The following is a 12,442-nucleotide window of genomic DNA, read 5'->3' on the forward strand; positions in this document are numbered from 1 at the left end:
TTTATGTGTAAGCCAATTCGACTTACCTTTTGGTCAATCATTATAGAAAGAGTCCTAAAATGTGGTCAGGGTAATGGGATCGAGATATATATTGATAGCTGATATTAGTATAATTCCATTAATAATATTCTGAAATATTTTGAAATAAGATGACTATCGTCTTTGAGATGCAAAAACTTAACTCTTCCCTCCTTACCCCACCTCTGTAATCCCTCCCAAAGAGGTGATCTCTCATTGCCCTTTTACTTCTCTATTTCCCCGCCTCCCATACCCTCCTTCCAAGAAAATTCGCCTATTCTACTAGATGTTTATGAAACAAATGCCCTTCCATCCCTGCTTCCCTCCCTTTGGAAGCAGCTGAGATGAGAAGAGCAGGCAATCCTGTGCCTATTTAGAAAATAATAATATTTAAAGAAAGAGACAGGAAAGTATATTTGTTATAAGCTTTTTCTTTTTTTCTTTTTTCTTTTTTAGAATTGAAGCTTATGAGTTTATCTATGCCCACTATATTCATAATTACAATTTAATATCTGCATACAAAAGCTATGTAAAAATCCATTTTTCCCAAATATACAAATTTTCTTTTTGGATAGTTCAAAACATTTTGATCACAGATTTCAACAGAGTTTTAGGATGAAAAAAATATTACCGATCTAGCAATATTACTTAACACTGTTTGCAAAACACAGATCTTCTGATGACTGTAAATCTTTTCCTATTCTGTAGGATTTTTCTGATTCTTAGGGCATGAAAACATTGTAGGGGGAAAAGTGTTTTCTCTGAAGAAAGCATAGAGATCTAATTTGGCTCTCTAATCAAATGAAAAATGCCAAGTTAATTAGGACAACCAAAAGAAAAGTGGGGTAATGTCAACACATTCATGCCCCGATATCTTCTAAATGAACAATACATGTGTAATTAAAGTGTCTTCTTTTGTCTTACATTGTGCTCCAGAACTTACTTGAGTATTATCTGCATCCTGAGGAGGACAGATTTGTATCTGATTGTCTTGTGCATAAGGTGGGTCAGGTTTAACTGTGCAACAGAAAGCCACAAACAGCGTCTTACCTGTACGATATTGCTCTCGAAGGCGGCATTAATTAATGTGGAAACACACTAGAAATGAATACTTTTTGCATTTGCAAACATTTATACAATACAGTAAAAATTCTGTGATAAGGCCAAACCTTTTTTCCCCCAGCCTGTTTTTTTTTCATGTGTGTGTTTTTAATGTTTTATTTTATTTTTTTTTTGTTTTGTTTTGTTTTTGTTTTTTTTTTTTTTAAAGATTAAAGTAAAATGTTTCAATTGTAAAAAATACACACCGGGCAAATCCTTACTTGGATAATAAATATCTACATCACAGTACAATAAAATTTCTTCTCTATAAAATTTAAATATGGATTATAGTCTATCACTATCAAAAGAAACACTATGCTACTATTTCCATATTATTAAAATAACAGGAAAAATTACGAGCTTATTTTAGAACCTGATGCCATAGCCATTGGAAAGGGCAAAGAGATTCAAATGTCTGTAAGCACTCTGCTTTTGAAGAGGAACTGTGGCTTAGTTATTCCCTTAAATTCATTTTATGAAAAAGGTTTAGCCTTACAAATGCTGGCTACACTTCAAAAACCATAAGACTGATTTCATAATTTATGACTCATGCAGCAAAAGGTCAATATGACACGAATATGTTAAAGTTCCATAGAATAAAAAATGTATCACTGACAATGACATGCTTTGAGGGTGCTCAGCTGTCCCATGGAGGCTGAGTCTTGGGGGGGACTTAGTGTTGAGGGGGGACCAAGGCTGCACACCTATTCACGGAAGAGCCACGAGAATGGCGTTGCTGGAGCAGAGCCGAGCCTGGTGGTCCACCAATGACAGCGCTGCAGATGGACGAGGTATCACTCAGACATAGGTGAAAGGACATCACTGGGCTGAGGCATCAACGCTGCAAAGCGTGTCATTGAGGACAGAGGCTCATTTGACTAGAAAAAGCTTTGAGGTGGCACATGGTGTTTTGAGCAGAATCATAAAGAAGAAAGGTCTTACTTTTCTCACTATTTCTGGAAATACTACATGTCTAAATTGAAGAGCAAAGTACACTTGAGGGTTACGAAAACACACACACACATACACACACACACAACCACTCATCTCCAAAAGTTAAGTGATTTACAAATAAAAATCCCAGTTGTACAGGTGTGTTCTCCTCTACTGGGATGTCTCCCCTCTGTGAGGGGTTTCGATTAGGTCCACACTTGATTCGACAGTCTGGACAATGTAAGAAAAAATATTAAAAGAAAAAATCCAGAACAAATCTCTAATAACTGAGTTTTATGAGATGGAGTCTTAAGATGCATTTAGTACCTCAATCAGTTACAGAAAAAATGAGTCACTCTGACCACCAGGGCCATGATACTTTGAGTCCTATCGCTTTTCCTTTCAACCTGAAGTACTTTAAGGCTTGCTCTCCTCATCATAAAGTGGTTGGTCAGCCTTTCATGAAAATTTGAGATCAGCAGTTTGCCTGCCTAAGGCAGCCATTTAAGGCTGAGGATCGAACGTAAATTTACTTGGGGATGGCTGGCTTACTGTAGATATACTGTACCATTTGGTCAATGCCTCATCATGGTTAATCCCCAGAGCATCCCAATTTTGCTTTAGATCGGGTTCTGTATTTTTATATTTGAATCTGGGTGTGTCTAATGTACTGGGGAATCTCTGTCACACAAATTGAGGAGACCTTCCCAGGAAGGTTTGATATCTGAGAAGTCTGTGAACCTTCCAGTATCTGACTTACTTGTCTCCCTCTCACTCTTCTGAGGGAAAGTTTCCCTGTACCCCAAAGCTTCTCAGAGTTACCCTGCAGCTAGAAGCTGACTCAGCAGTTATGTTTCAAACAGTAGATCTCCAACAAGAATCAACAGAGGCTGATGAGATGTTAACAAAGAAAGGACTCAAGGAGACTGGCTAGAGACTGCCTAGAGAGAACAAAACCAAATAAAAAAAACAAAAAAACAAAACAAAACAAAACAAAACAAAACAAAAAAGAACCCAAACAAACCTCAAAACCGAAACCAAACAAAAAACCTCCAACCTCCCTCCCTAAACTCTCTGTAAACAAAGTCAAAGCAGGTAATCAAATCTGCCCATGAACTTCATGTTTATAATTTTAATTTCTTCACCTACTTCTTTTCTCTGGCTAGCAAGTTCCATAGTGATGTTCTTGTTTCCTTTTCCCCAGAAGCCAGTATGACTGCTTTAGTGTATTAAACATAAGCTTTTCCTTTCAGATGATTTCCAGTCACACCTGAAATTTTCAATGCCATTCCTCTCCTTTTTCCCAGGCCATCCTGCCTTTCTCTAAATAGCTGATGAGTAGTGTATCAAATTCTTATTTTGAATCAATACCAAATATACTTTCCATAACTGTTAAGAGGGCTATAACTTTTGTCTAATATAGCTAGAAATTTGAATGTGAAAGAAATAATCAAAAGAATCAGATCCCTTCTTCCGAAATTGGTACAATAATAAAAATGGGAAGGACTTTAGAGTTCATGACATATTCATCAAGACCCAAAGTGTGAAAACCAAGACCCAAGATCACAAATCCGCCAGTTGACAGAGCACTGACTAGAAGGGACCCTGACTTCTGGGCCAGTTAAAAAAAATTAGCCCATTGGTTTTCATGGTGACTTTCATTCTTTGTTTTTAGGTAAATCTCACTGATATGGCTTATTTTCCCCAGCATTTTCAGGATAAGGCAGTACAAGGCAGGCAAAGGAATAGTGTATATCTACTATGCTAGTGAAGAATGAGATACATTCAATTGCATGGGTATATTCTTTGCCCATTTTCTGACACTGAAGTAATGAAGCATCACATTCATTTGTTTTCTGGGTACAAGCTACTCCACCTTTTGTCACTGGGGAGGTGGGTTGGGAAGGGAAGGTGAGTGAAGGGTCATGTATGTGGTCTGCAGGCATTTTCTGTTGAATATCTGTCAAGGCAATGCTATGAGTGGGATAGAGAGGATCGGGGGCCAGTCTTTGTTTAGCGATAGTCAAGCCTCAGAGTAAGAGGGAAAAGGGGTCTAGGAAACATTTATGAGCAGAGCAAAGAGCTTGAGGATCCAAGACCAGAAAAGGCATCCTCAAACCATAAGTACATGTAGCGGGCTCTCAGATGACTGCATATCCTTCAACTCAGAACATAACCACACTGATCTCTTCTCAGAATTCCTCTGGAACAAGACTCGAATCTCACCTCGTTATCTCTCTGTGATTAGATTTAATCCATAGGGAAATATGTTGTCAGCTCAGCAAAGATGCGATCAGGGTAAACAACTTCAGGAGTTTGGGAGATGATGGATCAGATGTCATTGAAAAGTGACAACACTGTAAATAGTTTTAATTTCTGTGGATATTTTCACTGAGCATAAACTGTAAAGAGGCCTTCCTACTTTGAGGTAATACTTTGTGAATTTTTGAAAACTTTTAGGGCACTGACATTGATGGTGGTTTCTAATTTCTTTGAGTTCACCAAATAAAGTTTTCCTTGTTGGCCTCAGTCAGTCAAATACCTGCACATCTTTGAGTCACACCCTTGTATAACTTGAATTAAATCATAGGATTATAAAAATTACAGTAAAAGAATAGTTGATTTTTTTTGGGAACAAATATTCCTGTTCATTCTAAGTTATGCTGCTAGGAGAGAATGAAACATACTGAAAACGGCATGCTCTAGAATAAATAAAACTGTGTCAGACCTTTCCCTAGAAAGCTGAAAGCCATATCTAACTGAAGATGGCCTGTGCCCTGCTAATTTGAGCCCTGCAAAAATCAGGATTGGCTCAAGATGACCACATTATCTAGGTTTTAAGGCTCCTTTAGTCTTCTGCCGTGCCATTTTGCTTGCTCAAGTCTCTGACCAGGGACAGATGGGAGCTGGTGATGGCTTGGTGCTGGTGAATTTAATGATGGTCTCCACACCACCTCCATAGCTGTAAAACCTTCAAAGCATTCACATCAAAGGACTAGAGAACAAAATGCAATAGTTACAAGTACCCGCATTCAAGGGGCAATTTCATCCATGTCTATGCCAAGGACTGCCTCCCTTCACCTCCAAACAGTCCCTCCTAACACACAAAAAAACAAAAGAACAAACAAAAAAAGAGCTAGGCAATGGAATGAAATGACACCCAGTAGTGCTGTAGGAATTATGAGAATGAAGTCAGTCAGTCTAATCCTCAAACACTTCCAAGAACAACGGAGGGAAGAGTTCTGTGGGGCATTCCACCTTCATGTGCAGGAAGCGGCTGGCATGACAGGCTCCAATCATTCGCAGGTCGGTCACCTTCATCAGGAGTTTTGGCCAAAAGTGTGTCACGTGGTGTTTTCGGTAGTTGATATAGTGTTCAAAGGCCAGCAGGAAACTATCTTGGTATTTTTCTATTCTCTCAACACAGGCGAGCCCTGGGCGATCTGAGAAAAGGAGAAGAGATGGATGTTACTTCAGAGGTGGAAAGGGGAAGGCCTGCCTTGTCCAAGTGTGAAAGTGGGGAGATCTGAGGACTTTGCAACTCCTAGGAATGAGCATGGATGCCACATGGACTCTGGGGCATCTGGGACCACATGCCAGGGAGTGCCATAATTTATATGAATGGAACGAATGCTTTGTTCAGATAAACATCTCTGTTTTAGACAATCACCTCCATGCTTGTGAATGGCAATGCCTTTCTTGTACGGTCCAGAAGGAGAAGCTGCAAAGAGCTGAAATACTTTACATAATAAAGGAACGATTTTGAGTTTCCACTAGCCTCCTGGGAGAAAGAGGAGGACAAGCATCGGAGATGGGAAAAGAAACTGAGAACATCACAGGAGGCCTGGATGCCAAAGGAGGAATGTCGAATAATAAGAGATGCTCGTGAAGACAAAGAAGCACAATACCCACTCTTAGTTGTTTTCCAGGCTGGAATTCCTCCTCTTCCCTTATACTTTAGTAAAACTACTATCTGTACCAGCCTTGTGTAGGTGGTGCTGCGGAGAATTAAAATGAAAAGGAAAGGGGATGTAAGCCATGCAAGAGTCATCCTGTGCAGAGAAAAGAAGAGTCACAGTCGGAAGTTGGGATGAGAGGAGGCCGTGATCAAGTAAGGCCTGGGAAATCTTCCCAAGTCTTGGAAGGACCACTGGTCTTCCCACTCTGTGTGGGAGGAGACTCGAGGCAGTTTCCAAAAAATGATAAAGGGATGTCACAAGAAGGCTGGATGACTATGGAATGCCCAGGCTGCAAACACTTGGGTTACAAAAGTAATTTATAAACCTGGATGAATTCTTCATATAGCTTTGGGAAGGCTACCACCCCTGCCCAGGTCTCCTCCCTCAGATTGTTCTGATCAAACAAATTCACACTGAAGTGTCTGGTGATTGAAATATCTGTATTAGTAAAAATCTAAAGAAGGTTCTGCTTAATCTGAAAGGGAAGATCAGGGCTAACGTCTCAATCCACCCTTCTGAGTCTAAAAATATATGAGCTTTTGGAATCCCCTATTCAGCTCAAATTGCAATTTGTGCATTTTTATTTTGTGTTTTCCTTCATATTTGCTGCTGCTGCTCTGTGGATCCACTCACTCCCTCTGCCTTCCTCTCCCCTGTCTTCTCTCTCCTCTTGAATGTGCCAGGGAATTCTCCACAGCATCCTCTAATTTTTGATCCAAATAGAAAATCAACATAATATTGCTCTACATGTATTCCTTTAAAGGGAAAAAAATAACCTGGGTTTTGTGACATCAAAACTCTGTTCTTCGATGAAAGATAAAGATAAGGTGGTTATATAAATGATACAGAGAAAATGAAAGGACATGTTGATGACGCTCAAGTTGTACTAAACATGTTTATGGAAAGTAAAACATTTTTAAAGGTCATAGATGTTTTTAACTCCCTAAGACAAAATTTCTCAAAGATGTGTCTTTCCAATTATTTCAATTTTAGCTCTCTGCTTAGAACTAAGGGCCTCAGCAGTGGTATCTCCTGGAAAAGTCTTTGAAGGAAAGGCCTAAGAGATTGTGTAACTGAAATGCGAAACAAAACAGTGGGGTTTAGAAGACAACGCCCAGAAAGGACCGGAGCCTCAGAACACTGACATGTAGCTGTCATTCGCCAGAGGTAAAGCGTTTGGGAATATTTTCCTGGTCCTGGCAGTATTAATGAAATGTGCCCAGATCATTCATGTGGAATAGATTTTTTAAAAGTTATTAAGTATATCACAGGGCTGTCAGGAAGGCAGAATTGGGAAGAATCATTCAGTTAGATAGTTGATAGAGTTTTGAGTCACATTCACAATTTTTGCCATTTCCACATATTCTTTTTATCTATCTTACTTAGGCCGTTAAATTGACTCGCTATGGAGGAAACTTCATGTTATGTACTAAATGAAAATCCACTTGCCAGAAACAGATGATAACCACAAAAATGGATGCATGGCAAAAATCTTTATTACATTTTAGCTAAAGGTTCTTGCCGAAAACTGTCCCCAAAAGGGGGGTTAAAATATTAGAGAGGTGTTAAAGACAGACTAGCATTGAATGGAATCGCAATTCGTGCCTTATTTAGAAGTTATAATCAGAAAAAAAGTTGTAACAAAATAGCTTTCTCACTATGTGATTCCATGTTACTTAAAGCTCTTCGTACCACTAAATTATCAGCTAAAAAATTATCTTGAATTCTCCCCTCCAGAAATATAATTACCACTTATTTAGTTCAATTTCTTTATTATAAAGGACACTGAGTCCAGAGAAGCTAGGAGGTTCACTCAAGGTCACATAAGGAGTTCTTAGAAAAACTGTAAGTTTTATTTCTGCTGAATGACTGAGGACCGCAGTTTCTTGCTGGCTGTCGACTGGAGAGTAACCTAAGCTCTGAGAGGCCACCTGCAGCTCCTTTTAATGTGAGCTTTGCCAACATGGCTGCATATCTCATCAAGTCAGCAAGGTGAGTCTCTAGAGTAAGTCTGCTAGCAAGAGGGAATCTGGTATAACATATGTAATGTAACAGGTAGAAGTGGCATCAAATTTGCTACGTTCTATTGGCTAGAAGCAAGTCACAGGTTCTGCACACACTCAACAGGAGGGGATTGTGCAAGGGTGTGAATGTGAGGAACGTGAGGGCATAACCTTGAGCCTGCCCACCACAGCATTCAAGAGGGCTCATTTTGCTATTCTACCTACTTATGTTTATGTTTAAAATTTTCTATAATAAAAAGAAAAGAATTATTTCTTTTTAAAAAAGTCTGCCATACCTAAAATTTCTGCAGCAAATGAATATCTAGATCAGATTAAATAAAACAATTCTACTGCGTTAACCAGGAAGCATCAAGTCTACAGAGGATTCTCATTGTACTTGTGACTGATGTTTTACTCATCTGTTCAGCCATTTATCCAATAAACACTTCTTGAATTCTACTGAACTCTGGCCTAGGTGCTAGGTGCACAGTTAGACATACCTCTGTCTTCAAAAAATAAATAGTCCAGAGGGAGAAATGAACAAGTTAAGCAGATAGCTAAAGGGTGGAATGACAATAACTAAGGCACAGCGGAACTTAGGGTGCTCTGAAAATGCAGATGATGACTCTGAAACCACTTTCTATTTCAAGACTAGTTTTCCTCAAGGAGTCTGATGTATTTTGCATTTCCTATTTATTATGACGTGCTCTCTGAAGAAAAAAGTGTCAGTATTATTATCTACTCGTCACCAATAGGAGTTAAAGGCCTTGATAATGAGCCATGGCAGGTTAAAGATGGTAGCAGATTCTTTGCCATTCCTCCCATCGCTAGGTAGACTCTTGAATCTGAGCTGGTGTTGGGACTTGTTTGGACAAACAGAATGTGATAAAGATGATGCTATATGACTTAAGACTGGGCCTTAAGACATCTGTAACTTCTGCTTTTGTGTTTTTGGAACTCTCCTGGAAATTCACCAGCCATGTAAGAAGTCCAGCTACTCTGCCAGAGGAGAGACTGCATGGAGATAGGCCTGAAAATGTGTTTGATGTCTCAGCCCCAACCTCAGCCATCTTGGGTGTTTTAAGCCACTAAATTTTGGAGTTGTGTGCTATATATAACAATAAATAACTGCAACTTAAGTCATAGCTAAGCCATGGACAAATTCTAGCTTTCACTCATGGTTTCCTTACCTAGAACTTCATGTAGTATGGTGTGGTCACTCATTCCCATATTCTGTGTACACAAAACCAGAATGGGCAGGATTGGGCAACTACTGCAAGGCAGGCTGAGTAGTGTCCACTGAAGGCAAACCATTTCATAGAGCCCTGTAAATAGTTCCTTCCCATGATGCTGGGAGACTGCAAAAAGTATCGGACCCCTGACACCTTCCTTCAGTTCTCAGTCCATTGGCAAACCCACAATTGCTCCCTGGAGAGTGAGCTATGAGTCTGAAGTTAAAGAGAGATTAAAAACTCATCAGGTGATTTGAATTACCACCAGAGAAGCAAAAGCTCTTTTGACACCCAGTAAAGAGTCTAGGCACACTCACCTGAAGACATCAGCAGGACAGCCTGAAGGAGAGCTACTTCAGTGTCATCCAGATTGAAAGAAGACAGCGACATGCCCAGGTCGAAGATGGCATCCGACACCACCCCAAGGCCCCCGTTTTTCAGCTGACCCCGTGTCACTGCCATTTCCCCATTCAGGGTTAAAGTCTCACTTTCTGGGTCATAGCGCACAGCAGCACGAAGGGACATGATCTCCATGCAGCAGCCTTTGAGGAGGATTATCTGGTCTTCACATGGCAGCTGAAAAGAACCAGCCCACATTGGCAAAGAACAAGTGGACAGAGTTAGTCAGGAGCAATATGCAGTATCTAAAGGGCAGTGGGAACAACATCCTGTGATTGACATTGGTCCTGTACGCTTTGAGCCTACTCTCTTTGTGGCTCTTCCCTCCTTCTTGGCTGCAGACTTTCAAAACCATTTTTCATACTCCGAGTTGGTCTTAATCTTCACCTGACTTCAATCTCTCTTGCATATTTATGACAGATATAGATCTCCAACTGCTATTATAGTCACACGTGAAACTGCTAATAGCCCCTCACTCTGGGGTTTGTATTATAACCCAACTGATAACTGCTTGAGAGCAGGGTTTATGTTAAATTTATCAATACTTGTGTCTTACGGCTCCAATAATCAACAGGATGGATTCTACTGTTTAGCTGGCAACTGTGATTCTTTTTGTTTTTCTGAAACAAGTTTGCTCCTTGAGTCTCTTAAAAGGTATAAAACCAGGTCACTTACAAATGTATATTAGCCATAGGCCCAGAGACATAAAAACTTTGCCCAAGGTCATCCAGTGAGTTAAGGGCAGAGGTGAGAACAGAATTCAGACTTCTGGCTCCTAGAATTATGTTTTTCTCAGTACCTCAGGCACCAGAATTACTGACATACAGGATTGTTCTGCCAGTGTAGCAATCCCATTTTAAGATCATTTAGTTGCCTTATTAATTAAGATTTGTGATAAAACGACAACATTAATAATCAACTTAAAAAAGAAACTTTGTTAAGCAAAATAAAAAAAAGTCAGAGTTGTATTTTCTGAATGGGAAGAATGTTTAATTAAATGCCATTATCATAATAGTTTGAACGGCTGTTAGTTACTGGGTGTTTTTGATGAATTGGGCCTTGTGCCAAGTTTGACCTGCATCGCCTTACTTAATCTTCACAGCACTACAGTGAGGTAAGTATACTAATTCCAGTTTTCTTTACAGATGTGGAAATCCAGGCACTGAGAGGTTGAGTAATGATGGGGGCAGGGGGAGGGCGCGTCACATGAATATTTGTGGGTAAGGCTAGGATTTGAAGAGAAGAGAACTCGCTTTTTGAAGTACTTTTTGTGGGACCAAGTTTCCATAAACAATGAATATGTAAGTTATACATAATTTCTATCTCTTCATTAAGCATGTGCAAATTCTTTTTGGGAAATACTCTTTGCAGCAGTCGACTAGTTCAATTTAAGTTATCATATAAAACTAAAAGTAATACTATTGGGTTAAATTTAAAATACTGAGTATTTCATATTTTTCACTAACTCTACCTAGCCACCTTACCATATAATTTCAAATTGTTTACTTTTTTACAGACTAAAAGTCACCTTGTATTTGGTTCTGGAATCCATACATGTGAATTCTCTCCTTCCACACATAAAAAGAAAAAATGATTTAGATTTGCTTTTATTTAGGTTCTAATTTGTACTCTTCAATTACATCGTTGGATTCCTGGCCCAAGAGCATGGTAGAAAATAGGAAACCCGAGCTTAGATAGATCCTGCCCAGGCAAGATGGAGAACTGGCTGATGTGGGTGGAGGATGGCTTTAATACCTAGGGCAGTGGTGACTTCGGTCCTATCAGGATCACCCAAGGACTTGCTAACCACACATTACTGGCCCCGCCCTCTGAATATCTGCATTTCTTCAAGTTCCCAGGTGATGCTCATGCTGATGGTTTAGGGACACCGCTCTTGAGAACCATTGGCGTAAATAAAATAGCAAAGAGAAACTACTAATTGGGTCAAACGATTTACTTTTAAAAATCTGTCTGAAAGAGTGCAAATTTGGGCAAGCTCCCTATTTGTAGCCAAGTCTGATTATAGATGAAGTAGAAGTTTTCTTTTTTAACTTACTGTGGATTAGTTCAAATTAAATAAAAGTTTAATAAGTATTTATCAAGGATCACCAAAGGTTTAAAAACTAAGCCAGATGCCTTTTCCTTTAAGAAGGGTTTGTAGGATGCTGGTGAGATTTGTTTCAACATGCAGGTAAATAATCTCTTAGGCACTTGCCAAAATACTTTCACTGGGAGAATGCTCCATGAAGGGCATGAGAGGCAGAGATGCAGGGATCCTCCTACAGACTCTTTGTGTCTCCTTAGGAGAGCATCACTCAAGTCGATTGGCAAAGACAACAGTGCCCTGTACTGTAGAAGTGCTTCTTAAGTGTATTATTGGCAGCTTTGCCAGCAATGATTTTAGATCTTTTGAGGCCCAGGGTGTCCTTGCTTGCTGGGTTGGCATAAATCTTAGTAAGAAATAACCATGAGCACAATTTCAACAGCAGATGAATCAAATTGTCTCTGGGAAGAAACCTCATCTCTCGAGACCACTTGGGATCTACCAGCCCCATAGGTAGTGAAGGGTTTTATACACTCATTTTCCCTCTTTGGGTTCCAAAGATGGTGTGAAAGTCTAAATGTCCTCAGGAGACCACAAACATCAGAAACATATTCATTTCTGCTGTACGAATGTCCCGTTTTTTTGTTTTTTGTTTTTGTAGTTTGGAGATGATAAAATATCAGTGTTGAAAGAGAGGTGGAATCGTAACTTTGAAGCAGGCTTAAATTTCTGAGGAAATGTAAAAAGTTTGCC

The 12,442-nt window shown here is 39.6% G+C and overlaps 1 protein-coding gene across 14 annotated transcripts in view; it reads right to left on the reverse strand.

Moving 5' to 3' along the window:
- Positions 1–429: 429 nt before the first annotated feature.
- THRB (thyroid hormone receptor beta) overlaps positions 430–12,442 on the reverse strand; it is a 337,875-nt gene continuing 325,862 nt past the window's right edge. For 9 of the 14 annotated variants that reach the window (XM_011357914.2, XM_023532096.1, XM_011357651.2 and 6 more), the window contains 2 exons: positions 9,564–9,822; positions 5,142–5,495 (listed from right to left, as the gene is read on the reverse strand). In XM_011357914.2, coding sequence (XP_011356216.1) covers positions 5,254–5,495; positions 9,564–9,822 — 501 coding nt within the window. In that variant the 3' untranslated portion in view covers positions 5,142–5,253. Of the gene's footprint in view, positions 5,496–9,563; positions 9,823–12,442 lie in introns of all 14 variants that reach the window. The other 5 variants (XM_023532144.1, XM_023532167.1, XM_023532209.1 and 2 more) reach the window with 2 other exon arrangements.

The sequence above is a fragment of the Pteropus vampyrus genome, unplaced genomic scaffold (assembly GCF_000151845.1).
Source record: "Pteropus vampyrus isolate Shadow unplaced genomic scaffold, Pvam_2.0 Scaffold1, whole genome shotgun sequence".
NCBI classification, from domain to species: Eukaryota; Metazoa; Chordata; class Mammalia; order Chiroptera; family Pteropodidae; genus Pteropus; species Pteropus vampyrus.